This window comes from Pezoporus flaviventris, unplaced genomic scaffold (genome assembly GCF_033815535.1).
Source record: "Pezoporus flaviventris isolate CSIRO_AGI_PZ_B2104156 unplaced genomic scaffold, CSIRO_AGI_Pfla_v1 ptg000030l, whole genome shotgun sequence".
Classification (NCBI taxonomy): domain Eukaryota; kingdom Metazoa; phylum Chordata; class Aves; order Psittaciformes; family Psittacidae; genus Pezoporus; species Pezoporus flaviventris.
Genome location: NW_026892578.1, coordinates 12,798,327 through 12,826,170, shown reverse-complemented (window position 1 = coordinate 12,826,170; position 27,844 = coordinate 12,798,327). Strand labels below are relative to the sequence as shown.

The 27,844-nt window shown below is 41.7% G+C and overlaps 1 protein-coding gene across 2 annotated transcripts in view; it reads left to right on the top strand.

The window, feature by feature from the left end:
- Positions 1 to 3,997: 3,997 nt before the first annotated feature.
- The window catches only part of GPM6B (glycoprotein M6B), a 109,286-nt gene continuing 85,439 nt past the window's right edge, over positions 3,998 to 27,844 (top strand). Inside the window, exon 1 of one of the 2 annotated variants that reach the window (XM_061459949.1) lies at positions 3,998 to 4,154. In XM_061459949.1, coding sequence (XP_061315933.1) covers positions 4,151 to 4,154 — 4 coding nt within the window. In that variant the 5' untranslated portion in view covers positions 3,998 to 4,150. The remainder of the gene's footprint in view (positions 4,155 to 27,844) is intronic. The other variant, XM_061459946.1, reaches the window with a different exon arrangement.

Sequence of the window (27,844 nt, the reverse complement as noted above, 5' to 3'; positions counted from 1 at the left end):
TGTACTTCGGGTAAGGTAAGGTAAGGTAAGGTAAGAGGTCCTGATCTAAACACTAATCCTTCATTTTCAATTATATCTTCTAGATTTTTTTTTGTTTTTTCTTTTTTGTACCTTTAAAATCACAAAGTGATGTTGGTTATTCCACAAGTGACTTGGGGATATGAAACAGAGATGAGTCTGTCTTTGAACACTGGAGTTGTATTCAGTACTCCGTAATTAACACCAAAATGGTAATCACTAATTTTCAGATAAAATCAACTATGGTTCATTGGGAAAAAATATGCATTCTGTTGAATATACAATTATATCTATTCTAAAGCAATCACTGCTTGAATTTGCATATTGAGAAACAGTTCCTGGAAATATGACCTACTTGGTAATAAACAGTTTTGATTTTGAAGAATATTTATTCCTTACACTATCTATTGCACCTGTATGTTAAATTCAGAAGGAGTACCTGCATGCTAGCTAAACTGTATCAAATTACTTCTCATTTTTTATCTTTTCCTTTCTCTCTTTACCCCAGACTACACAGCATCCATGATCTGTACAATTTTGCTTGGATGAACTTTGCAAACAGCTCTCTGCAGTGAGCACTGAGAAGGGGTTTTGGAAGCAGCAGTTGGAGTCTAAAATGGATCAGCTTTACACAAAAGGTACAAACAACATAGGAGAGCATGAGTCATTCCCCTTCATCTACACTGAGATGCTGAGTTTAAAACATGAAAAGGTCACTACTTTTTTGTGCACAGATGAGAGTATAAAGTGATCCAATTGTCATCTTACTTCTCTTTAATATCCATGGCCTCTGAAACGCCACTTTGAACAGAAGATCACATGGGAGAGAAAAACCTCAGCACGGCTCAACTGTATGTGAAATCACAAAAGTTCAAGGCAGAGAAGATGGATGAACCCCCTTGAGAAAGGCCACAGAGAGCACTGACTGCAACTAAAACTGTATTTTTTCACTTTTGATTCCCTTAAAACTAAAATACATTTGTGTTAACATTCAAAAGGAGGCTGGTTTATGAGCTTCTGATTTTCTAAGGTTTTGGAGATTTGCAGGATTTTTGAAAAAAAAGTGTAGGAGTGGTACTGTATACACTCACTCTGGGAACTGGTACTGCCTGTGTAGTACTCAGAAGAAGTAGTATTTACAATTAACCACTAGCTTTGCTATTAGCAGGGGGAGCCATGGGAAGGTGGCTCACCTGCAGCCAAAGGTAGGACACTGTGTGAGCTGAAGAGCCACTGAAGCAGGTGTCCCACTGAAAGATATTTTTACTAGACCACCATCTTTAACATTACATAATGTTTAATCAAAGCTAAAACATTAAGTGGAAACATCTTGCCTTTGATTCTGGTTTTAATGGGGAAGGTTTCTTGTATCTAGGGCAATTTGTCTAGTTAGACAGCCTGAGGAAAGACAGAAGGGGTGGAAAACAGAGACAAGTAAACAGGTAGTGACACCTACCACACTGTTCTGTCCACAAAGAAAATAGGGATTAATTTTAGAGCTAGGGTCTTCTCCACTGAAGAAGTAGGGAAACAGATGGAGCCTGGTAAATTTAAATCACAACAAAAAAGAATTGTATACAACCAGCCTTCACTTGCTCTTGAAATCAGTTTCATCACTGATTGCTAGAAATGGTCAAATACAGTAAAAAGCAAAGTTTCAGGCTAATACTGTGCCCTCAGTTATCACTGATGAAGCCCTCCTTTTCTATCCTACCTCTCCCTGACTGATCTCGAGATTGAAGTTAAATTTTCAGAAGGCCTTTTTAAAACCTCTCTAGAGAAGAACACAGTGTTCCAGACCAGATTAGAAGATACACCAAGCATATTGCTGCAGGGAGTAAAGGTGTTTCTTGAAATACCTGGTATCATCACACTAGTATTAGGGTAACACTACAAATTTCTCTACAAATAAAGAAGTGCTTGCAGGTTGCTACCCATGATATGGAAAAGGTTTCAAACACCTAGCATAGGCAATGAATGACATTAATCAGTGCAGGATTCTGACCTCCACCTTCTCTTTTACATATCAGATCTCCAATGGCACCAGGTTGTTTTATGATCCCTTGATGACAAGACTGTCTGGATCAATCTATCAGGCTTCCAGGGTAAACTACAGCAGGCCTTTATCCTTCCCTTAGGGCTACCAGCTATAGCACCCAAGGAGCCATTCAGCCACTGAGACTGGCTGAAATCCTACACATTCCAGCCTTTCTCCTTCCCATTATATACTAGATAAAAGAGTAAGAACATGGACCAGAATCCAGCTGTAAGACTTTCCCAAATAGGGAAGTACCTATTTCTACAGACAGCTTAGTTCTGAAATTAAATCCATCTATTTCTATTCTTAGCAGAAATTCCAGCTAAGCATCCCTGCCTTCTTGACCTCATTTGAGTACTGTAGTGTAGTTTTGCTTAAAGAATCAAAACTTCTGACATCAGCCCTGTCAACTTCTCTCTTCACTTGTCAGAGACTCAATATTTCTGTGAGTGGAAATCCCCACTGACTGCTGAGCCGTAACCAGTATTTGGACAGCTGTTCTTTGCTTTACTCTTTGGACAGTAAAACAACATTTCTAAGGATGACAGAAAGCGAGTCCCTCCTCTCACTGCATATGTGCTAATATGGCCAATTCCTGTGCTACCAAAGAAATGTCTACTCCATACCTTGGTGCAAGTATGCAAACCCAATCTGGACAGTGCTGACTGTGTTGACCAAATTCCCTTGAGCAACTAGTCCCACAGATTTCAGATGACTGCACACACTACTTCACAAGCAGGGGGCTGAAATTGCAAAGAATGAACTAATTTCCCTCAAAATGAGTGGTCAGACTTGTCACTCCTTCACCTTCGTGTTTTATTAATATGTTCTTAAGCAATCGATCTTCTTTAGAGGGGAATAATATGGTTACATAATTTAATAGATCAATTTGTTAATAATCATGGGAAAAGATTAAATATCTCTTTATACTTCACGTAAATAACAGAAAATTATGGTACTATTATTGTGACAGAGAAATGCATGCCAATTACCCAATTAATGTAAATCAGCACAACCTGACTGATATTAGTCACTGCAGATGCATTTATTCTGACTAAAGAACTGGCCTTTGCCTCTGAATCAAATTGCTCTGATGGTAAAAATCCAACTTTGAAAAGAAACTAAACTGAAAAAAGCCGACTTTGCCACTCTGATCCATACCCTTCACCTCCATCTGTGAAGACTCACTCCTACAACGCGATTGTTTTTGCCTTCCAACACATCCAGGTATGAAGGGGTTTTACTAGTAAGCTCTCAGGGGAGAAGTCGCTCATAGACCCCCAAGCTATTTGGCGTGTTACTTTTGGATCCCCTTCAATTTGGTTTCCCCAAAAGCTAAGATACATTTCTCACAGTGCTTAAAGAAATTAAAAAGTCACTGCAAGCACAGGAAGGCAGGGTTGTGTGGCAGGAACATCACTTGGGTGGTAGCAACATCACTTGGGTGGCAGCTACCGCAGTGCTATATAATGCCATACAACAGCATTCATAGGTTCAGAAGAGGCAGTGAAGATAAGAATCACGTTGCTGAACACGCATATAGATATTAATGAAGTAATGTTATTTTTGCGCACATTGTGCCCTTGCAGTGGAGGAACATCAAGAAGAAGATGCCTCTGAAGGTCAAGGGTGCCCTTAGCCCCATTTCCTGGGCAAGAGCCTGAAACGTAGAGGAGCAGGGAACCAGCCTGGCCCCAGGGGCTCCTTCCTGGAAGCCTCCTGAGGGCGAACGGTAAAACGCTGGAAGAAACCGGGGGCACCATACGAAAGCAAGCCCCAGCTTCAGGGACACCCCGGCAGCAGGGTCCGGGCGGGAGGAGCACCGCCTGCGTGCCGCGCCAGGCCGCCGGGCGGCGCTTCACCACTCTACCCTTCTCCGGGCCGGGCCGGGCCGGGCCGTCTCGGGCTCCCCCAGGGCGGAGCAGGCAGGCGGGGCTGTCCCCTCCCCTCCCTTCTTTCCGCGCCGCAGCCGCCGGAGGCGAGCGGAGCCCGCCAGTGTGCGCCTCCCGCCCAGCCTAGCGCAGTCCAGCGAGGCACGGTAGAGCGAGTCCTTGCCCTGTTTCCCCCGCATCGCCCGGGCGACCAGAGCCGGCTATGGGTAAGCGAGAGGGGCTGCGGGGAGCCCCCAGTCTGGGACCGCGGGGTAGGAGCAGGGGCAGGTGCTGGGCAGCCCTGGGAGTGGTGGCAGCCCCAGCCCGGCCTCTTGCCGTGGGGAGGCAGCCTGTTGAGCGCCCCGGCAGAGCGGGCTGGGGGCGGCCTCCGCTCCATCCCGTTCGGGCCGCGCCGTTGCCACAGCGGGGCTCGGAGGGCTCCTGGCCGGCGAGGCAGCGGGACCACGCGAGCTGCAGAGCGCTCTCTCCTTTAAAAATCAATTACTGTTAGTGGCGGTACTACAGGATCCCGGAGAGATAGTTTCTTGGAGGCGGTTGTCCGCAGCCGGCCCGGAGTGTGCCTTCTTACCCGGTCCTGCCGGCGCTGAGGCGGGGGTCTGCGCCGCACGCCTGAGGCAGGGGCAGCCGCAGAGGCCGGGCCGAAGAGTAGCAGGGCAGCCTCGGGTCTCGGGTAATGACTCGGTCTGTTCACTGCTTCCCCTCGGGCGAGGCGCGGAGCGGGGTCCCTCTCAGTCCTCTGGGGGTGCTCAGCTTTGCCGTGGGGTGCAGTGTGGCCGGTGGGAGCAGGGATCACCTCGGGGGCAGGGCGGAGAGTAGACGTGCCTTTTCGGGATGGGGAAGGGTTGAGGGCGCTTGTTGTGCCCTGAGCGTTGGAGACATTGGGGTAACGCGGTGCGCTTTTCCCTCTAGCCTTGGGTCTTCGCAGTGGAGAGAGTTGGGCATCGATGAGAATTGGCGGCTTCTGTTCCACAACTTATAGGGAGGATAGCGGGTGTGTGAGTGTGCTAACGCGAGCAGAAATGGGGCCCTGGCTAGGAAAGGACTCATCCTGCACATGGGTCACTCGATATTCAACACACACGTTCAGCGTTCTCATCCTTTCAGGCATGGGCTGCTTCCTGCGAGCTGTCCTTTCAACCAACAGTACATCCAAATTAATTAAGCAGTAATGAAAGTTATGAAATTTGGGAAAAAAGAAAAACGCAACTGTATCTTTGGTCCAGTTTGCCGGTGGTGTGTCATTGCTTAGAGGTTGCAGCTGCTAAAGCAGAGCCATCAGTGCATGCCTGTGTGTTAACATGCACATACTGATGCTGGCGCTGTCTCTGGTTTTAATTAAGAAGAAAAAAAAAATATTAATTACTCAGCAAAAACTAAAGGAAGCTGACAGAATTCCTATGGTTGCTACTTTGTTAAATTAATCCGCTTCACTTAATTCCTGAATTTCTAAATGATTATTAACTGGTTTGTTCCCTAGTTTAGTGAAGATCAGACTCCTGTAGTATTACAGCTTTTTTACTAAGTTCTTTGAAGTTTACAACACCCCTTTCAATGCATGTTGAAGTACTGATTCCTGCTGCCTCTGCAGCTCTGAAGGCTGAAATGAGCAAGCCAGCTGCATTACTGGCACGAAAAAGCTTGTATTTTGTGTGCATATTCTGACACCTTTTAGACAGCGCTTTCCCTATGTGAACTTTTGATATTAAACAGTGATGTTGACAGCCTCTTCCATGTCTGTATCTTAGTATCCGCTTACTACTTTTACTGTATTACCGTAGGTTGGTGTCAAATAAATGTTGGAATGGGACGGAAGAGTGAAAGATAGAAAGGAATGTTTTTTAGTATTATTAAAAGAAGTTTATTCATTGGATTACTGTGTCTTGGGGAGGGATAAAATTTATTAGATAACACATATAAAATTGTTCTTAAGTGTCTTTGCTGCTAAGTCTATAAAACTGCTATTTCTTCAGAAAATCAAGCTGCTAGGGGTTTAATATCAAAAAGTTGTTTTAAATCTTCGTGAGGGATTCATCCTGAGGAGAAGCAAATCTTTATTTTAGTCCTAAAGTCTTAGAAAACCACTAAAGTTAGTCTTGCAGGTTGTGCAAGTGTGTGAAATGCATGTTTTGTGTTGGTATAGAATGTCTTGTCCCGAATGTAGCAGTTGGGAAAAGGGGAGTGGAGAGAAGAAAACATTTCTTAAACGTTTCCCTCATAACAGCGACAGCGCAAAACTCCAATGTCTCTTGACTTCTTTGCTTAGAAACATTGTTGGATGATCAAGCAGTGGCTGGCTGGGCAGTGATGGCATGGTCAGTCAGGAGAGGGGACTTCTAGCACAAATTTCAGATGAAGTACTTCAAAAGGCGCAAAAAGAAGCCTTTGTCAGCTGTGGATCCAGTCCTTCATGAATACGATGTTTTGTTTATGCTATTGTATAACTGCTGTCTTGGCATTAGGTAGGCTGAGGCCAATGTGACCATCTAACCAGGACTTGTTTGGAGCCCAGTACTATATTGAGCTTCCTGATTCAATAGCAAGGATGTATTTGACTGACTGTCATCAGGACAATTTGAATTGTCCTTGCTTGCACAAAACTTCTTTGTAGGACTGGCTTGCTGAGGCTGATTTTTTCTTTTTTTTTTTCCTTTTGGAGATGGTAAGAGCCCACTGTGGCCACTGATATTCATTGGGCTTTTGGCCTTCAGTGCTTCTGAAAGTCAACACTAATCAGGGTCAGCATTGGCTGGAAGGGCGTTAGTAATGACCAGTGCAGGGCAAGAAAACCCACCTGTTGGTGTCTTACATCGTGGCACGCACTCTCCCAAATATAGCGTCTTATCAAGGAAGTGGGGGGAATGTGGGACTGTTGTATTATAAAATGAACAGAAAATGCAAAAGGTTTTTATTTCTAAAAAGTTTCACAAGCATCATACAGTGTAATTTCTTGGAAACTGTGTGTTTTCATCAGTTTGCGCCTTTTCTTTTTGTACTCTCCAAACAGTTGCTTTCAAATAAGAAAAGTGGTTGGAGCAGGGTATGTACATATATTGTGTTTTGGTTGGTTGTTTTTTTTTTAAAAGAGATACAGGGGAGAACACTGTGTGCAAACAGGGGATGGTATGATGCCTGTCTTCATGTGGGTTTGCATCCCATCTCTCTGAGTCCCTGTGCAGGAAATGCTGCCTAATGGAGCCTGCAGACACAGGAGTTCCCAGGGGTGTCACCTGTCCTTAACACCTTCTGCAGCACATCCAGATCCCCCAACAGTATTTGCTGCTCCATCCCAGAATGAACCATCCCTTCCTTGCAGGCAGTAACCTCAGGAGCTCCACTTTAGGGGCTTCTACACCTGTAGAAACAGTCCTTGCTTTTATGTGAAGGGTGTCCAAAGTAAGTTTAAATATTCCCTAAACCAGGCTTTCTTCTTACAAACCACTGGGGGCAAAGCCTGAAAGAAAATCAGTCCTCTTTTCTTTCTATTCAGCTATACACTTTGTTCAGGCAGGAGCTGAAGTCTTTTGTGTGTCACAGTAATAGTAAAATCTGATTAGTATCCGTCATTAAGGGTGGCTGGATTTCAATTGCCAAGTGGTGTAGTCCATATTCTGTTCAGTCGTGTACCTCTTAAATATGTTTAACCTCATTTCTACAAAAAAAGGAAACTAATACTAAGTTTATCTTCCCTTAAAACCTGTGAAATATAAAATTTTATACTGCTGCCTTTCCTCTATCTCCACAACACCTGCTTAGGCTATTAAAAAGTACTTTATTTTGCCTTCCCACTGTAATCCTTTGTGTCCAAGAAAGGTGTGGAGGAGAAAATGTGCATTTCACATATTTCCCAGTATCCTAAACAATTTGTGTTTTCACCATATTTATGAATTCTCTCTCTAGCTCTCTTTTTAAACAAGTGGTTCAGTAATACAAGAAAGCTGCAGTCCCATGTGTGAATTATGATACATCTGATAGATTTTGAAATGTTACATTTTAGAAAAACATACTGGATTATTGAATACATCCCTGGGAGGGCTGAAGTCTGGCAGTGCCTGATTATTTGTCTTTTCAGAGTGTTTCTAGAATTTCTTAAACCAGTTGAAATCTTCAGGTCACTTTCAGTGTTTAAAGAACTTGAATTACTTTTCTGAAGCCAAGGACCTTTTCTTATTTTTTTTTCATATTTGCTTCCATGTGTTGTGATTCCAGCAGTTGTCATGTTGCAAGCATCATTTATTTGTTTATATACAGCATTTTTCTATAGCCTTTTTTTTCAAGATTAACGCTATCTAATCACAGAACAGAATCATAGAACAGTTTGGGTTGGAAGGGACCTTCAAGGGTCCAGCCCCTCTGTGAAGAGTAAGGACATCTTCAACTAGATCAGGTTGTCCAGAAACACATGCAGCCTGGCCTTGAATGTCTCCAGGGATGACACATTCACCACGTCTCTGGGCAACCTGTTCCAGTATTTTACCACTCTCACTGGAAAGAATATTTTCCTCACATCCAACCTGAATCTTCCATCTTTTAGTTTTAAACCATTATCCCTATTGCAACAGGCCCTGCTAAAAGGTCTCTCCTCACAGAATGGTTTGGGTTGGAAAAGATCTTTAAAGGTCATCTAGTCCAACCCCCCTGCCATGGACAGGGACACTTTTTCACTTGCTCAAAGCCCTGTCCAGCCTGACCTAGAACTCCTTCAAGGATGGAGTACTCAGAGATGGGGCATCTACAACTTCTCTGAGCACTATTTAGTGATATCTGAAGTCATTACTCTAAAAAAAGCTGAAGTCTATTTCATTATAAGGTTAAAATAAATTGAAAATTAACCCAGTGAAGCCCACTTCTTGGTATCTTTTTATATTCGTTGTCCCTGAGTGGTGTGTGTTCTTGTAGCGAGGATTTTGTTTTCCCTGAGATATACAGCTGGTACAGTGAGACGCAGAATCACTGCACATAATGTATTTTCACTGTTGGTATTTGGATGTAAATGCACTGTTGTATCTCTAGAAGTGCAAGAGCATTGAATCCAATGAAATTTCACTGGGGTAGATCATTTGCAGAGGGCACTGCTGTGGCTTGTTACATTACCACACTCCACAGGATGGGCGTTCTTCCCACTGAAACTCTTGGATTTCTTTTCTTTTTGACCTCCCCCATGTGCATCCCAGCTGTGTGTTCCCTTCACCCCTCCTCAGACACACATGTACGTATCTGGTCCCAGTGAACGTATCCCCTAGGGCGGCACATCACCTTGCTCCTCTGAGTAGCTCCTTGGGCTGCTCCCGCAGGGGGATTGAGAGCTTTTACAGCGCCACAGAAGCAGCTTGCCTGTGAGTTGCTCAGGTCCACCTGCAAAAAAAAACCTGAACTCTTCATGGCACCACTGCAGAAGATGTATGTATTTGCTTATAGTGTGCTTTTAATATAGATGCTTTTTACCCTGAAGTGTGAAGTCAAAGCTTGCTCCTGATGGAACACATGGCATCTCGCTGGAGTGCCAGGCTGATCGGGGTACACTGTGGCACGTCTGGGGGTTGTTCTCCAGGGTACTTGTGGCTGGATTGATTTGAGCTGTCCAGGGAAATCAAAATCCTTTTTGTTCTTCTGTCTGGTTCTTTAAAATCTGTTTGGGTGTGAGTGCCTCTGGGTTTGAGTTGTGGTGAGCAAATGTAAGGAAAGATAGTTCAGTCTCCATGTGGGACATCAAAGAATGTTGTATTAAACTAATAGGTCTCAGCTGAGCCTGTGAGGCTCTGTCCAGATGCAGAAGCCAGGGCTGGGAGGGTTTGTGGGTTAATACCCAAAACGGCCAAAGGATGAAACATATCCATGGTGGCTCTTGTCCATCACATCCGTCTTGTAAGGTGTCTTCTTCCAGGTTGTATTTAACATAGCCTATGTCCCAGAGGAAGTGAACTCAGCATGACAGTACTGGGGGAGGAATCAAAGTCTCCTGATCTTCTCACAACTTTTCTTCTGTGGGCAGGTGTGAACTTCTGACAACTTGGGATGGCTGTGCCTGTCAAAATTCCATGTCATCCCTCCCCTGTAAACAACAGGGGAGAAGATTTCACCATTCAGTGTAACAAACACATAGCATCCTGTTCCACTGAGTCCTCAGCTGTTTGTTACTTTCTACTGTTGGTCTGTCTTGGTTCTTTGTCAGTCTCTGTCTCTGTAATTATTTGTCTCTTGGGTTTTAGGCTCAAAGCTTGCATGTGGAGTTGTGGCTTGGGAACCATTTACAAACAACACAAAGAACTATGAGAATTTGAAATCTTTTGTTCTCCCTGTTTTTGGAGCTGTTTCACTAGCAGTAGTTTCAAAATGTGAATGGAGCTTATGTTTCATTAATAGAAAGATGTCCCTGACAGAGCTATTGAGTGATATAAACCTTGGTGTGTTGCTATGCGTCAGTTTTGTGTGTGTTTTAATGCTTTGATAGTTTAGTGGATGTGACACTCGTGAATTTCAGCCTAAAGTTATACGTACAAAAGCTGATTTTCAGGAATGTGTTTGCACTTAATGTTTGGTTCCATTTTGTTTTTTTTGCCTGGGGAGAAAAATGTAGAAAAGGACCATTGTTCAAATATAGCTGGGACCTGGGTCATGAAGAAGACTGAAGTTATGAACTGATTTGGAGTATCCAGCATATGGTACTCCTTCAGAATTTGTGATGGCTTTTTTTAATGTTTTATTAATTGCACAGAGTTATCATTGCATATTGCAGCCTTAAAACACTGTCTTTGTATACATTGTGTCAGTGTCAATGAAGAAAATACAAGAATTGCCCCAGTCTAAGCCATGCATAAATCAGAGAGTGGGATTTCCCTGAAGGCAAACAGGGCAAAACTTGCTCTGTTGGTGGCTCAGGAGTGAGGAAGCAGCTGGCTTGCCTTCCAGGTGCTGCTTTGTGGAGTGACAGGCAGAAAGGACACCTTGTGGTAACAACACAGCTGGCTGGGAGATCCAAACACCAGAGTAAATGATGGGAGCCCGGCCAGAGGAGGATTATGTTTTGAGTAGTGAGCTGGTTTTCTTAATATTGGAAACATACATTTGGGCTTACTGGTGGTTTTGTTGAGCTGGAGCCATGGAGCTAACTTAAGAGGAATCTGATTCCTGTTGCCAGCAAGGCACAGCTAACTGGGGTTCTCTGATGTCTGGTTTTTGCTTTACATTTTAGTCTGTGTTTTTGTCAGCTTGCATGCTAGGAAATTCATAATTTCCTGAAATTCCTAAATGCTGAGTGTGCATCAGTGAAGCTGCTGGGTGAAGGTGAGCGTTGGCTGCCTGCAGTCTCTTGCCTGCACCCTTTGTGAGCCTGCTTGGCAGAAGAGCTGCTGTTGCATCTTAGGATCACTTTAAGAGAAATTCCCCACTGTTTGCTTTTTTGTTGGTTTTTTTTTTTAACTCATTGGGTTTATATGTGGTTTGGTTTCTGATGGGACATGAATGTTTCATGACATGAGAGTGCTTTCCTCAACTTAAGATCTCTTTTCAGAGCTTCTAAAGTTCAAGGTTCTAGGAACCTCTGTCAGAATTGGGCACTCACTGTTGACAAACATTATGCAAGTCTGAATTAGTGCAGAGCTCTGGCTGGATCTTCAGTACTTTCTCCTAACTTCTCTACTAAAGTAATTGTCATTTTCTTCTTGGTTGTGTTTTTTGTATCTTATTTCGGGTTTCTTTTGAAGGAATGACTTCTGGAAGGTTTTAAACAATTGCTTTTTGTATGTAAACTTAGGCTTTTGTTACCAGAACCCTGTTGACATAAATGTCACCTACTTTCCCAAACAAAAGTGTAAAATGAGTTGTATTTGTGAAGCACACAGCTGAAAGTAAGGTTGCCACATGCAGCTTCCCTTGTGGGAAATTAAATGCTTTTCTTGAGCTGCTTAGGCATGTATTAAAAAAAAAAAAGAAGAGAGGAGGAAAGAGATGACTAATGGGAGTATTTGGAGCTGAGAACTCTTGGTGCAAGCACAGGGATCTGCTCCAGCACATCTGTCAAGAGCCCACGAGTTGCAAGGTGTAATGAACAATAACACTTCATACAACATCTGCTTGGGCTCTGTGATGGGCTCTGCTACAAAAGCCTTGAAATCTCTGAGATATTTGTCATACCATGTCAGGGGAATGCAACAGAATCTGGTTCATCATCTATTATTGCCTGCTCCCCAGACAGTGAAGTTACTAGGTACTAAAGCTGATAGCTGTTTCCCTGAGCCAGTTTTACGTAAGCAAATACAAGGAATGCAGTGCAGAGGGGGCTTTAATATGTGTGACTGGTATAGCCCATATTAGTAATTATATCTGTTAAAGAATGTATACCTTCACTTCATTCTCCCAGTCCATGCTGAAATTAAAGTGGCAATTTCTTATGCCTGATAATTGCCTGATGAAAATCCCCCATTTCAGATAATGTCTGGAAACTTAATGACATGGAATGAAAAATAGCCAGTTAAGTAATTTTGCTTTTTAATGGCCCGTAATTTTTAGTTTCTCTCTTGATATTGTTCTCAAACAGTTTGAAAATACCTATTTTTCTCCACAAACTTGAGCTATGAGAAGCATAGAATAGATACTTAATCTTTAACCTCCTCCTGGGGTTCTCAGTTTTTTTCATCTTACCTGCCACTTACATGCTTGCAAGACCGTGTTTGACAAATTGTTGTAATCTGCCACGTATTAAATTCCTCTTATTCCTCAGTGGAAACCTCTGGGAGGCAGAAAAGAGCCAGGAAGGAGTAAACAAACTCTTGAAAACACTAATGTAAAGTAGCTGTGCTGGACTGAAGGTGGGTATGTGGGGAGTGGGTGGAACTGAAACAAAGCACAAATGAGGTAGCAGCATGAGTCAAGATTCAAATGATTTTAGCCTTAACCAATCTGCAGATTTCATTAAAATGTTAGTTCTTTTTTTTTTTTTTTTTTTGTAAATCTTTGTTTCTGGATTTCTTTTTTTTTTAAGGTTTTCTATGGCCGTTGTCACAAAAACTGCTGGATGTTTTCCTCATTATGGTCAGCTCACCAGTGCATCCCAGACATAATTTAGGCTCTTTCCATCACCCTTACAAAGGGAAAGTGCTGGATCTTCATAGTTGAACCTTGTCTTGTCCTCCTTCCAGGCTGTTTTCTACCAGGTTTTGTGGGAAAGGGGTGTGTGTGAGGGCCAATTATTCCTTGTACCTCTTCTTCCTGTTGGCATTTGAGCCTGCATTGAAGCCATTCTCCCTCAAATGGTGACCAGGAAGGAGCACTTGTTCATTTTGCATGCATGGGTTTTACACGTGGTAGGTGAGTACGGCTATGACACTACCCGATGGTGCACTTGGGTACTTGCAGGTATGTTTTCCATAGAATGATAGCTGCTAGTTTCTGTCCATTTCAAAGTAAGGCACCCCTCCTAAGAGATTGAAAACAGTGGGTACTTTTGGAGAAACAGTTTTAAAATACACAGAAAATCAGGAGACACTCTCTTAAAGCAGAATTAAGTTCTTTACTGGAGGAAGTTTGGGGGCTTGGTTTTCTCTTTCCACAGTAATAGAAAGGCACTGCACATGTGAAATAGTGAATGTTCTTGCTGAGGCTAATGGGAATGTCTTGGCTGCTGTTAAAAGCTGATGTATAACTGTTAAATTACTGCACGCTGAATCTTTTAGCTGTTCTTACAAGAACACAAGGAGAAAAAGTGCATGAAAATAGCAGCATAGTTACAATTGACAGTAGCTACTTCTTCCCATTACAAAATGCACTTAGTTGATGAACTGGTTCTGGCATGCTAAATGGGTGCCTGTGCAGGACTTCTGAGGAGAGTCTTATATGGCCTTCGTAAGAAGACATAGATGGCGAGAAGCTCTTATCCAGCCTAAACATGACTTCTCAAAGCATTCCTTCCTCTTTCTCATGGTATAAGGCAGGTTTATAGATCAAAATATGCCATCATGCCTGCTTACATTTCATCTACTGTAATTCTGTAAATAAAAATAATAAAATATTTGATCCCTAACCCTTTGGTTTTTAGGGAAGAGGATGGTAAGATTAGTAGGAGGGAAGCATGCCTTATACCTTCAAGTTTGTGAGCGTGACTACTGTGCCCACTTCCCACATGGTCAGTAGTCTGTCTTCTTCTGCATGTGTGAAATGTTCCTTATGTTAGCTTCTGTACCTTGTAAATAAAGTATTTTCTATTGCCTTACTCAGAAAATATGTCAAGCTTTTAGTTGCATATGCTTCATTGCTCCAACACTTGTGCCTTGTATTTGCATATTATTATCAGATCTCTATGGAAAGATATTTCTTCTCCTTACCCAAGTTTAAACACAGGAGAGAAATCTTAGAATCATAACATGGTTTGGATTGGAAGGGACCTCAAAGATCATATCATCTCAACCCCACTGCCATAGGCAGGGACACCTTCCAGTAGACCAGGCTGCTCAAAGCCCTATCCAACCTGGCCTTGAACACTGCCAGGGGTGGGGCAATCACAGCTGCTTTGGGCAACCTGAGCCAGTGCCTCAGCACCCTCACAGAAAATAACTTCTTCCTTGTATCTGATCTGAATCTATGCCGTTTCAGTTTAAAACTATTCTCCCTTGTCCTGTTCCTATATGCCCTTGTAAAAACATCCCTCTCCAGCTTTTCTGTAGTCCCCTTTAGGTATTAGCCTGCTAGGTCTCCCTTGAGCCTTTCCCAGGCTGAACAAGCCCAGCTCTCTCAGCCTGTCTCCATAGGAGAGGTGCTCAAGACCTTTGATCATCTTCATGGACTCTGAATTTGCTCCAACAGATCAACATCCTTCTTATGTTGGGGGACCCCAGAGCTGAATGCAGTACTCCAGGTGGAGTCTTAGAAGAGCAGCGCAGAGGGGAAGAATCACCTCCCTTGACCTCCTTGCCACACTTCTTTAGGTGCTGCCCAAGATATGGATGGCATTCTGGGCTGCAAGTGCACATTGCCAGGTAATATTCCAGTGAACTTGCAGCAAGAGCCTTTGGTCTTTGATGGCAGATATGGTGGAGCTGTGATGCTTAAAGCCTCCAGGCTTGGCATCTGCTGCCTCTCTGCTTTGTCCTGAAGGGGACAGCTGGGAAGAGCACCCCATTGAGAATCTACATCCCAGGCCTCCCGCAGCACTCAGGATGTACTGTGATACTAACAATTAATTTAAAATCCTTCCCCTAGGTCATCATGACTTTTAAGGAGCTTTTGCACTTATCTCAGAAAATGCCTTTCTTCCTTGCGTGTGACCTGCCAGGACAGCTGTGTTTCTCTTAAGCACTGAACTTAATGATACAAAACATGAAGCTTGAGAAGGGGAGAGCAGGATTACAGCTCTTCTTAGCTGTGTACCCACTGCCAATGTCCCTTGCGTGGGAGAACACCATGACCAGGGCTTTTGTGGCTGCAGGACAGATTGTAAGGCATGACTTCATCATCTGTGATCCTTTCTGCTAGGGGTTTAGAGGCTGATGCTTGTATAGCCTTTCAGGGCTTAGCGTGAAACAAGGCAAGCTTTCTTGTTTGTTAATGCAATGCAATGGAAAAGACTTTTTTCAGACTTCGCAGTAACATTACATGTAAAGGTCTTCCTTGGGTTTGTGTACATTGCTAACACACATTTCTGATAAGCCCTGTGGACTAGGTGGCTTTGCATCATAGGGTGATCACAATGCTTCTGCACGCAGTAGGACAAAAGTTGCTCAGTGTGGATGTCTGGTAGTGCTTTGTCTGAGCTGTACAGCTTCTTTCCTATTGGCGTCCATACAGTAACCTAAACTAGCCTCTTTTCACATGGCCTTGAATTGGCTATTGGCTCACCCTCTCGCACACTAGCATGCACACTTTTTAATTTTCATCTTTGCTTGAGTTCTCCTTCTCCTGTTGCCTCTTCTCATGAAGCTGTGTGTGGGCTTACCTGCAGCATGGTAGGAGTTTGCATGAGGAAATACCTTCCCAAATATTAGCCTTGGCAGTTGTGCCTCTGTGGAGGCACGTGGAAGAGGCAGGGCAGCAGTCCCAGCAAGCTTCACCACCTTCTTTTGTTTCCCTCATAGCTATGGTGAGCCTGGATGCGAGACCAGGAATGTACGCACTGGAGATGATTTAAGGAAATGTGCAGCACTACATACTAATAAATTCAGGTCATGATACTCATAGGGTAAGCACAGTGGCTTCCTGCCTCCCAAGTGGTTGCTGTGATTCTGATGTGAACTCTTTTGCCTTATGCCAAGAAAAAAAAAACCTGTGCAGTAATTAAAATTTACCTGAACTGCTTTAGAAGAGCCTGATTTGAATTAGGGCATGATTATTAACTCTAGTAGTACTCAGCTTTGCTAAATCTTTCCCTGACTTCCATGCTGTTCATTCCCCTGCTACTCCATCACCTCAGTAACATTTACTGGGATAGTATCTGTTTAGATGAGACCCTTCATTTCTGTGGAGAAGACAAGGACTTGGCTAAATGTATCATAAGCCTCAGTGGAACCCTGTCCAGGATGCGATGCCCACTGTACAGCTTGCTAATGGCTGACAGGGTCTCATGTTAGCTCATCCTCAGAAAGCCAGAACTATGGGAGCAGAAAAAGGGGAGTGAATAGGCAACTTTATGGCTTGCATAACTGTGCTGAATGCTGTACTTCTTATGGGCATCTGAAACAGTTAACAAAATTGGACTGCTTGGAGTTACTGCATGAAATTTAAGTCCTTTGGGGTTCAAGGGCATTGCCTTTTGTATGTATGTGTGGGAAATTTGGGGAAAAAGCAAGAGTACAAAGAGTTTTAATCTCAGTCTGTGACAGCTCTGTCAGTTTGAGGGCTCAGAGACCCATGCTTATGCTTTTCTTTCACATGAGCTAGATGATATGTTTTTTTCTTTATGTGTAGATGACACGACTTGAAAGAGTATCTTTAAGCCCTCTTTGTGGTGACAGCAAACTGTGAAACATGGGTTTTCATTAAAAAATATGTAATAAAGCTTTTCTGAAAAGAAGCATTTTGCATCAAGTCTTGTTACCAGGTCACGGCTATGGAACACTAGTTTCAAAGTCTCTCATATTACAGCTGTGCTATTTGTTTTCTAAAGCATTTTTCAGACAGGATCCACTGGGAGCTGCTGGTATGGTTTCCCAAGTTCTTCTCCAATATAGTTCCTGGATGCCCAGATGCCCCTGCCTTGATCTGCGGTACAGTGGTGTTGGTAAGGCCTACCGTGTTTGTAACCTGTGGTGATAGAGCAAATACTGGTTTCACTGTTATTTGTTTTTACTATGTTCTGATGCTGGCAGAAGAACAAAAAGCAGTAGGATTTTATTCTTTTAATCCAAGAAGGATTTAACTCAAGAAACAGGAAACTTATACTAGAAAGGCCTTTCATAAGAAATTGAAACATCTTTTTGGAAACAAAAGAAATTTGAAATAAGCGCTGTAGAAGGCTGTTTGTTGTTTTGGCTTGTTTTATATTTTGTTTTTTTTTCCTCTCTGAAAGAGTTATCTCTGCTGTGAAATGAAACCAAACCTTAGTTTGAAGGCTTGTATTCAACATCCGCTCAGCTTGGGAGCGATTGGAAAGGAAAGCAAATGTATGAGTTGCCTGGTCTAGTGGAGGGTGTCTCTGCCCATGGCAGGGGAGTTGGAACTAGATGATCTTTAAGATCCCTTCCAAGCCAAACCATTCTGTGATTCTTTGAGTTGTACAGACGGGCTGTGTTTTGGTTCTGTGCTGATTTTCCATGTTTCTTCTTCTGAAGTTCTAATTTATCTTTGGAAAGTCCAGGAAATTAGAGCTAACTAAATATAATTTTCTTTATGCCTGTAAAATGATTGTATTGATCATCTCTACACATGACAGTACCTTCTTCCTTTTTAACAATCATACTTTTGCAAGATATTATTAATCTCTACTACCTGTAAGATTTTTCATGCTCTTTGGACAGAGTCTCTGCTGTCTCTGCTTTTTGTGCAGGAGGTGGAAGTGTCCTTCAGAGAGCTGCAGGCATCTGTTCTTAAGCACTAAAAAAATCTTTGCTCTTGGTTCCTGCTTGAATGATGGAAAAAAAATCACGACCGGCTATTGGAGTCTTTTGTTTACTGTTTGGTTTCTGAGCACTTAGTGGCTGGTACTTATTTCAAATTTTCCCCCTTTTGTGATGATAAATGGATATTGAATGGAAATCTACTTCCTTTTTCTTTTTCTTCTTTTTCATAATGAAAGATGCAGTTCTTCATGCATGCTTTAGAATTGTGATTTAAGTTTGGCCCCAGATCTTGATAAACTCAGTGCTGATACTGCAAGGGGCAGTTCAAGTGGAGATAGCATGCCTCTCTTCGTGCATGATATTAGTACCTTTGCTCTTGCCTTTGTGAAAAAAAATAGCTGAATGTGTTCCATGCTACCTGCCTCTGCTTTTTACACTCTTATGTTTTGTATAGGGTTTACTGTTGCAGACCTATAGGAAAGCATGAGCCCTAAGCAAACCCTGAGCCTACAACACATATCAAAGACATATGTTTTAAGGAGGCATAGAATCATAGAATAGTTAGGGTTGGAAAGGACCTTAAGATCATCTAGTTCCAACCCCCCTGCCATGGTCAGAGACACCTCACACTAAACCATATCACCCAAGGCCTCGTCCAACCTGGTCTTGAACACTGCCAGGGATGGAGCATTCACAACCTCCCTGGGCAGCCCATTCCAGTGCCTCACCACCCTAACAGTAAAGAATTTCCTCCTTATATCCAATCTAAACTTCCCCTGTTTAAGTTTTAACCCGTTACCCCTTGTCCTATCAGTACAGTCCCTAATGAAGAGTCCCTCTCCAGCATCCGTATAGGCCCCCTTCAGGTACTGGAAGGCTGCTATGAGGTTTCCACGCAGCCTTCTCTTCTCCAGGCCGAACAGCCCCAACTTCCTCAGCCTGTCTTCATACAGGAGGTGCTCCAGTCTCCTGATCATCCTCGTGGCCCTTCTCTGGACTTGTTCCAACAGTTCCATGTCCTTTTCATGTTGAGGACACCAGAACTGCACACAATACTCCAAGTGAGGTCTCACAAGAGCAGAGCAGAGGGGCAGGATCACCTCCTTCGACCTGCTGGTCACACTCCTTTTGATGCAGCCCAGGATACAGTTGGCTTTCTGGGCTGCAAGCGCGCACTGCTTGCTCATGTTCATTTTCTCCTCAGCCAACACCCCCAAGTTTTTCTCTGCAGGGCTGCTCTGGATCTCTTCTCTGCCCAACCTGTAGCTGTGCCTGGGATTGCTCTGACCCAGCATATCTGAAAGAAAGCTGTGGAAACAAAATGGGGATAATTTTTCTTATTTTGGTTTGTGATACCTATTTCGATAGGCTTAGACTGCCTGGAAGAAAAGTGTCGTTCCATAGCATTTTAAATTGCACGTTCCAGTGCATTTTAAATTCTCAAAAAACTCTGTGCTTCTTTCCCCATCTTCTCCCTATAGGGAGACAAGATCTTGCTATAAATTTATTGTCAGCATTTGAGCAATGTAATACATGTGTCTGACACTTCTGTGCATATCCTGTTCGGACACTAAAGAGGCTCCCTCAGTTGTTATGTCTTTGTTACAAATGTTTAATTTAAAAACAATAAATTTGAGGCTGAGAGAATGGGGATTTTCACAGTAATGTCATTAAGGAAATGTTGCAAAACTGACGTAAGTGTTGGGTTTCTTCTTTTTGGTTTGTTTTTTGGTTTGTTTTTTTTTTTTTCCTCTGCAAACTCTGCATTTTTCAGGCAAACTTTCTCAGAACAGAATAGTTAGGAAGCAGCGGTTAGTGGGTCAGACAGGCCCAGGGGGCTAAATTGGGTTTTGTTCAGCCAAATGTTAGTGCTTTTTAATCAACACTGAATTCTGCATGCAACACTCTCTTCCTTCCCCAAAGCCATAACAAAATAAAATGGGTATTCAATTGGGTCATGAACAACATCTGCCCTTTACTAAAAACAGAGAGTTACCACAGCGAGGGAAGAGAAGCTGCCTATAGCTACTGCTAGAGCATCTTTTCACCACCATGGCTTTGGTGGTCTGGTACAAACAGCTGCCAATGAAGATCTGTGCACAGTTCTCAAGCTCCCTTTAGAAAGAAAAGGAATATTTCCTTTCATTTTCCATGCAACATTTTTACAACAAGGTGCAAAATTCCAATAAAACTGTGCCCTGAAAACTAGAAGTGCAATGGGTTTACAGTACTGTGAAATAATTGCATAGATTTCTTTTTGTCCTGTACAGCTTCCATAGTTATTAGGCTCCTTCAAGTCAAGGAACTGTTTTTTTCAGATCTTGCTGCTGCCACCTGTTCAGTCTCTAGTTAATGTAATTAATGTGAGGGTAGAAATGCCAGAGGCTTTGGACTCTTGTCTAAATGGGTTACATATTCTCTACTGTAGACCATGGGCTATCCTGATAAGTTTCAATTTGCCTTCCTATAGGCCTTTTTTTGTTGTTGTTTTTGATAAAAGGCTCCATGCAGTCTAATTTTGTACATATAATTCAAGTGGTTTTGATTTGAAGATTTTAGGTTCAGCTGAACTTCTTCCAATTAACAGGAGTTTATCAAGTTCTTCACCCAAAGCAGGCTGAGTCAGAGGTGTATGGAAAACTAAAAATTAACCATGATTTATTGGATACTTATTGCTGGTTGCTGTAAAGGAACCTAAAAGCAAAAGATGGTAATTTTCTTGTTTAAAGTTCTGAAGCAGTTCACTGTCTTTCATGAGAAGAGATTGGAGGATCTAGAACCAGATGATGTTGCCTTAATGTTGCGAAGAACAGGAGAGTTAACTTGGTTTTGCTTTGTTTTGGTTGAAGAACTCAAAAAAATAAAAACATAATTTTTAGAGGGTAGTTCTCTACAAAATATTACATCAGTAGGTGACTTCCTCCTAAAACTTCCAAATAAAAAGAGTTTTTGAAGAAATAAAGATTGCTTTGATGGATAATATATCTCTGGAAACCGAGGACTAATTGTTTTCTCACAATGCTCATCATTGCCCCTCTTTCCCCGATTATATGGCAAGCTGCAGAGAAGCAGTGGGTGCAAATGAAATGTATGTCATGTCTGTTTGAAAAGAAAGTCAGTTAAAATGTGAAACCAAATGCCTGCTTATTTAAATAACTAATTTTCAGAGGGGAACTGTGTCTCAGGGTGCAGTCTGTTAGCAGCAAATGCTTGTTAATACAAAATTTTGTCTCAGTTCAGAAACACACTAATATATGTAATTATCCCTGGACACACCAACAAGCAGCCTTGTGAGCTTGAAAGACAATACTTACTATATGTGGCTGTAGAACATAACAAGTAAACTGCTAGATCAGGGTCTCTAATGTGCATGCATGTGTTAAAAAGACATGTAGGAAAATATACATGCACAGCAGGTAGAATTTACCTCCGTTGAGACTTTGTGGTAGTGTTTTGTTACCATCGCAAATACTTGTGTGCTTTAACGGACAGAAAAAGTCATAGTTTGTATTAGACTTAGAAGGGGGGGGGGGGGGGAAGGTTTGGAGTGGTTTGTAAAGCATGACTTGGAATAATTTTTATTTGGCAAGCATGTTGCATCAAAAATGAAATGAAATTAAATACTTCCTGAGCTTCATCTTTCAGGTAAGTAATTACAGAAATTGCTATTTGATAATGCAGGAAACAACTTTTGATTATAAAAGATCTACAAAACCCGTTCCATGCTATGAGCGCAGTCTGGGAGTTGTGATTGAAGCTCACTACCATGGAAACAAAGTACACTGCAAACTGGATACAAATGATTAGGCTTACGTAGAGCAATGACATGAAAGCATGGTTACTGGCTTCTGACAGATGTTTCATGCCTAGCAATGGGGTAACACACATAGAAGTTTTTACATAGAACTTTTTTCCCAGAACCACACACCACTTTCTTTTTGCAACTCTGTTGTTACCGCTGTTTGCCATCTAGCAATTGAATGTGTTGTAATATGTAAAAAGTTGGTCTGTGGTGGGGACTGTAGGTATAATTGCAAAGTTGATAGTGTTTCATAGTTGCAAAATGCGTTAAACGTGCTTATACTTAATTGAAAACAGGGCTTCTGACAGTTATGGATGTGTTGGGAAGTGCTGAATTGGTTGCCAGGACTGCAGGGGAACACGCTGGTTGTGCTTTTCCAAGTTGCATTTTTCAGTCTTCTGTAAAAAATGCAAAGACAATCCCAAATACCAGTTTATTTTTCAGCAGTGAAGTGATAACAATTACTTTAACTGCAGCCTTCCTGGGTGATTTCTCTTACATGGATAACCCCTCTTACACCTGCATTTAGTGGTATAAACTAATGCTGTAATACATATACCATTTCAAAAATGTGTTATATTGTGAATAAACTTTCATCTCTGAAATGCTGAAACTCCTTTAGATATAGGCATGCAAAAACCTACATGTAGCAGCTAGGTGGCAGAAACTGTACCTTTTTAAAATAAAGGGATACTATAAATGCAACAGGGTTGCTTTGTAGTGACTGCGCAGTGTCTTTAAAAGAAAGAATTTTGTGATACCCTTACATTGCCAGAAATTTGTCCTTTGAGAATACAAAAGTAAGCAACTTCCTTCTGTTTTATTCATGGCATATTTTCTCTAGGTGTCGAAATGGTCAGAAATAGATTCGATTGCATGTCTACCATCTATTTGGTTTTAAAATAGAAATAGCTGAGAGATGTCACTTCGTGCTTCTACAACCGTGGCTTTCTTAGTGTCTGACATTCAGTTATTTACCTGTCATATCTTGTACAACTGTATAAATACACCAGTTAAACAATTCTTGTGAAAGGTTTGGTATGGGAGGGTACCTATGCAGACCAGAAGTTTAGGGTGTAAATATTTGGAAGCAGGGGCTTTTCTGCGGGTTTGTGTATCACTCATTAGACCTGAAGCTCACTCCAATTATATGGTCTAGGTCCTTTTAGAATGCAGAAATTATGGGAAGCACTATGAGGAGGAGGGAGAGAGAGAAGGGAGTTGTCTCTATTTTAAGATATGCTGTTTCAAAAAGAATGCCTTATTTCTTAAATCAGTCTAAAAATGTAAATGCAATTGGTACCAAACACCATGCCCTATAGGAAATCTTATAAACTCAATTGATTACTGCAGTTCTACATATGGCTTGTTTAGTCCTTTGCTGGGCATAGTTTACCTGCAGAGGTGGTAGATAGTTTATGTGCTGCCTTAAATTCTTTCAACTTCCAACCCTTTCTTTGTAGTATCTGGCTCATGGCCACAGTGGTTTGGATAGGAAGCCGGAGAAGACTTCAGCTCAGCTCTGCATATATCTCTGCTTGAGATGGAGCTGTCATTAGAGCTGGCAGCTATTAGAGCTATTAGACTAAATCACTGAGGTCGTTTGCTTTCCTGCATGAGTAAGAAACTTTCCTGCATGAGTAAGAAACTTCTTTGGGGTTCTTCAGTCATACAGTCATAATGGTGGTAAAAAGTTCAGTCATATGCTTTAGTTAGAGGAACTGTTAGAAAACAAAGTGGAAAAAAACCCAATCCTGCTATTTATGAGCAATGGTGGTCTGGTCTAGCTGTTTTTTGTGTCTGTATAGAACATTGGGTCAGGTGCTGTCTATCTTCAGACTCTGTTCATTACAACAGACTTGCTAGTCTACAAGCTACCCACGCTGAGTCAACAGCATGAAAAGTACTTTTGAGTGCACCATCTTATCAAAGTTACACAAGTTAGTTTGTTTTAAGAAGAGTCCAGTAGAGTTTATGAAGAAGAACCAGGTTATTTTGTGTAACAGGTTGGGAAATAAATGCCTTGTTACAAAATGAGGTGTTTAAGAAAATGCTTGAGGATGCAGAACTTATGTCCTCTCTAAATGAACACTTCGTGTACAACGGCTCTCTTAACACTTGAATTCCCAAAAAGCATGATTCTTTCACAACCAGGTCTCTGGATTTTGTAACATAAGAGCTGCACGATAGTTCATTTGTTCGGATGTTTAAACTTCATTAAATGAAGCACTAAATAGGATAATGTGATTTCCTAACAGCTGAAATTTTCAAGAGCATATTGTCCTAAACAGACAGTGGGCCTTGCATGTATTGAGCACTGAGGAACACAAGTCTTATGTAGCAGTTGATTAATTTGTAGGGTTGATGTAAAGCTTGTTCAGTCACTCCTGCTTTTTAAGGTCAGTTTTTCATGTTAACATCATTGAGAAAGCATTATGTATTTGACTACAGAATGTTTTAGAGAATCTTCCCAAGTGCATTTTTTACAGGAATAAGCAGATCAACCTAAGCAGAATGTTTAGCTGTTTATTAAGGCAGTATGCTGTCATGTGATACATGTGAATGTTAAGTCATATCTGTATCTGTTAATTTGGCTTTATGGCTTTTAGAAAACTAGTTGAATTCTTTTACCTCACTTTCATTCTTTCATTTGCTTATGTATTCAAGATGCTTAATGGGTAATTATCATCTTCAAAATGCTTTGGTGTCTGAATAGAAGGTGATGCTGAAGAGATTTCTCTATGGGAAAAAAACATAGCTTAGAGTTGCAGGCTTGATTCATACTTTTTCTTAGCATTTCAACTAGTGTGCGTATCTGTGTTCTCCAAAAGAGTGATGTTTGAAAAGGCATCTAAGTCCTGTCCCTTTGGCTTCTCCTGTTGCAACCATAAAGCAGATGACTGGAAGAAGAAATGAGCTGTGGCTGAGGAAAGAGGCATTGCCTTATGTTTTGGAAACCAGTGTCAATTTTTTTCCTGCAGTTTAGTTTCCTTCCGGAACTCTCCCAGCATGTCATCCTTCCTCTCTACCTTTCCACGTAAGTTTGTCTAAATAGGAAAGACACAGAGTTTTTACCACTCCAGATGGGGAAAAAAAAACAAACAACAAAACAAAAAACAAAAAATCAAACTAACAAAACCCAACCAAAAAAAAACAAATCCCAAAAACTAAGCAAGAAAAAACTTGGAAAAGCCCATTGCTGCTTCAGATTTTTGATTTGGAGCTCTCTGTAGCTCTGCCACCTCTGGAGCTTCAGATAGACAAAGCATGTCCCAGCTGCAAACCAGCCCATTCTTGTTGCTTTCTGTGCTTACATGGTAAGGCTGAGTTGCATGGTTGTCCAGTGTACGGGGGGACCTATGCCTCTTCTAGGTGACTGAGAAAGAGCTGGATGACAGGGTTTAGGGTTTTGAGAGGTGTAACCACGTTTCCTAGAGTTTGCATGCTTGACAGCTCTGGAATGGAGAAGCTCTACTCTTTCCTGGCCTTGAGACATGCAAACCCTTCCTAATTTGTCTGCCCATCTTTGAAGATGAATTTTCCCTTGTGCTCTGCAAGTCAAGATAACTGTTCCCTGTTAATGGTCGTGAAGGCAGAGATCCCAACAGCTGGAGCAGGCAAAAGATACATTTACTTTCAGCCCTTATGAAGTGTTAATCTCTATGGTGGCCGAGTGACCCAGCTTGAAGGGAGATGGAGCGCGAGATGAGCAGGGGAGTTGTGGCAGAGATGGGAAAGGCTGTATGTGGGGTAAAATTGGAAAGCTGTAGGGAAAGCAGCACTTCTTGCATATGAGGTTAAAAATGAAAAAATGGTCTAACCAAGAAGTGAGCTCAGATTTGTGCTTGGTACCTTGTCAATTAAATATTGATTTATTTCCATGTGCAACTTCGGTATATAGCGTAGTGTATTATTACTTCTGTGGATGACAGTATATGCATTTTATTTTGGATGCGTAGTGCAAGTGGCATAAATCATGTAGAATTTAAACTCATGCCCATTTCACAATTTAGTGTTTCTTTCCACTGTTAAATTGTTATGCGTTATGGTTTAATATCTTTTGGGACAAATTGGACTACATGGTAAGTTGTGGGAGAGGAAGTGTGTTTGTCTATTACTCATGATTTTAAGCGTAATTAAGCTCTCTTTGTCTTTCTGCCTTCCCCATTACATAAACTAATCTCAGTCGTAGCTTCAGAGCCACCAATTTACATGTGTGAGCAGTTTCTCACTTGTGCAGCCTTTCCTCTAGCCTCTGGTAGTGATTGCTTATGAAATAAATATGGGATTCACAGTTTGATTCAAAAGATTTTTGGGAAGCTTTGTCAGTACTTTACGTTTTTCAAGGACACAGGGCACAGTATTTTCAGGCCAGGTTCTGATATCCCTTCCTAATGAACACTGCAATAAGTCCAAATCCAGATGTTGAATGTAGCAGATCTGATAAAATCAGCCAGATTTGACTGGTTTTGGCTGTTACCATGTCCGCTGTGAACTTCAGTGATGTTTTTTCATTGTGTTTGTGAGATAATCCTATTTTTTTGCTGCTTGATTTCTAACAACTCTGAAGGCCAATGAATATGGTATTTTCTGGAATGAAGGTTGTGTTTGGAGGCTGGAGGGAGTGTCAAGCTGTTTTTTGTCCTTTTGGTTTTAACCCCTCTTCCATAGAAGACACAGTGTCCTGCAGACAGATAGAACAATGCTATATTCCATTTTAGCGTCGAATCACAAGCGGGGTCTTTGGAATTAAATTTGGCGAATTGCCTGGATATGTTCAGTTTTCAACAAGCGCTGCTTTGTGCATTAGCACCCTACGCTTCCTCCCTCCCTCCCCCCAAAGCTGCCACTGAAGAGAAGAGGCGAAACAAAAAAAAACCCTAAGCAGAATAAAAGCATCTGTTAGAGAAAATGGGGAGGAAAATAGGGATGAAAAGAGGAGGAAAGATGTTTTCCAGAGCAGCTGTCAAATCTGCCAGAAGAGCTGGACATAATTTTTAAATTAGTCACCCTCCTGAGTATCCGATTACATATGTATAAATATTTCTTTTTTTAATTATTATTAACATTAGGTGCAATGTAGATATAACACAACTTTTTATACAGGATGCAGCTCAATTTTGAATGGAATGTTTAGATGCTCATTTACCAGGACTTTGAGCCCAGCATTTGGGTATTTGACACTAATGCATTCTTCCTTTTTCTTGCCTGTGCAATGGGAAATGTGCTGTGGTAAGGAATATGGGCTATTATTGAGCATAGTAGCTAGGTGAAGCTTTGACAGACTTTAAGGTGCATGCTAAGACTGTATTTTATTAAACATTAATGTTTGTGCTGCTTTATTTTAACTTGCTGAGGGATAAATGGAAGCGTCAAGCTCAAAGGATTATTTTCCTTGAAAGATCTGTAAGCTATGTCATGACCTGAAAGAAAGTAACCTGTGAAGAAAAGTACTGTCCTACTGTGGGTAAGATAGCTGTTTACTTACTGACAAAACAGTGGATAAAGACCTCCCTCCTACCCCCTGGTACTCTGTTTTAGTTAGGTCAAGCAGTGTGATTGATTGCACATCACCATTAAGGTACCATTTTCATTCAGCTAAAAAATATTTGTCTGTTACATTCAATGCAGTGTGTTTTTTCAGTTTACCTACAGAGCAAAATTTCTGACTTAAATGAGGATATATAACTAAAATTAACCATCCTACCATGGCTGCACCCAGTACTGCATTCTAAAGAAGAAGGAATCATAAATAAATGTGCAAATAAGTTAACCTTTAGTGAGAGGGGGAGTACAGAGGAGGTGTCCTTCTCTGTTCTCCAGCTGTGCTATAGTTGTAGGAGCTGGGGTCAGCAAGCAAAGCTGAAAATTGAGAGCTATGAACCTGAAGGGAATTCTTGTAATTCTTTTGAACTGCAGGCAAAATTATTTCACAGTGAAAATTGTACCAGAGGAATGTATAAGCTCAAATATTTTAAATTTAGAGAGCAAAGGGAAATCCATAGTCAAATAAATGGCCATAACAGATGGTGTTTTTTTTTGTATTTGTGTTTTATTTTTGTCCCAGGGATGCAGCTCTGAAGCAAATATCATTTATCCTTATGCAATAAGC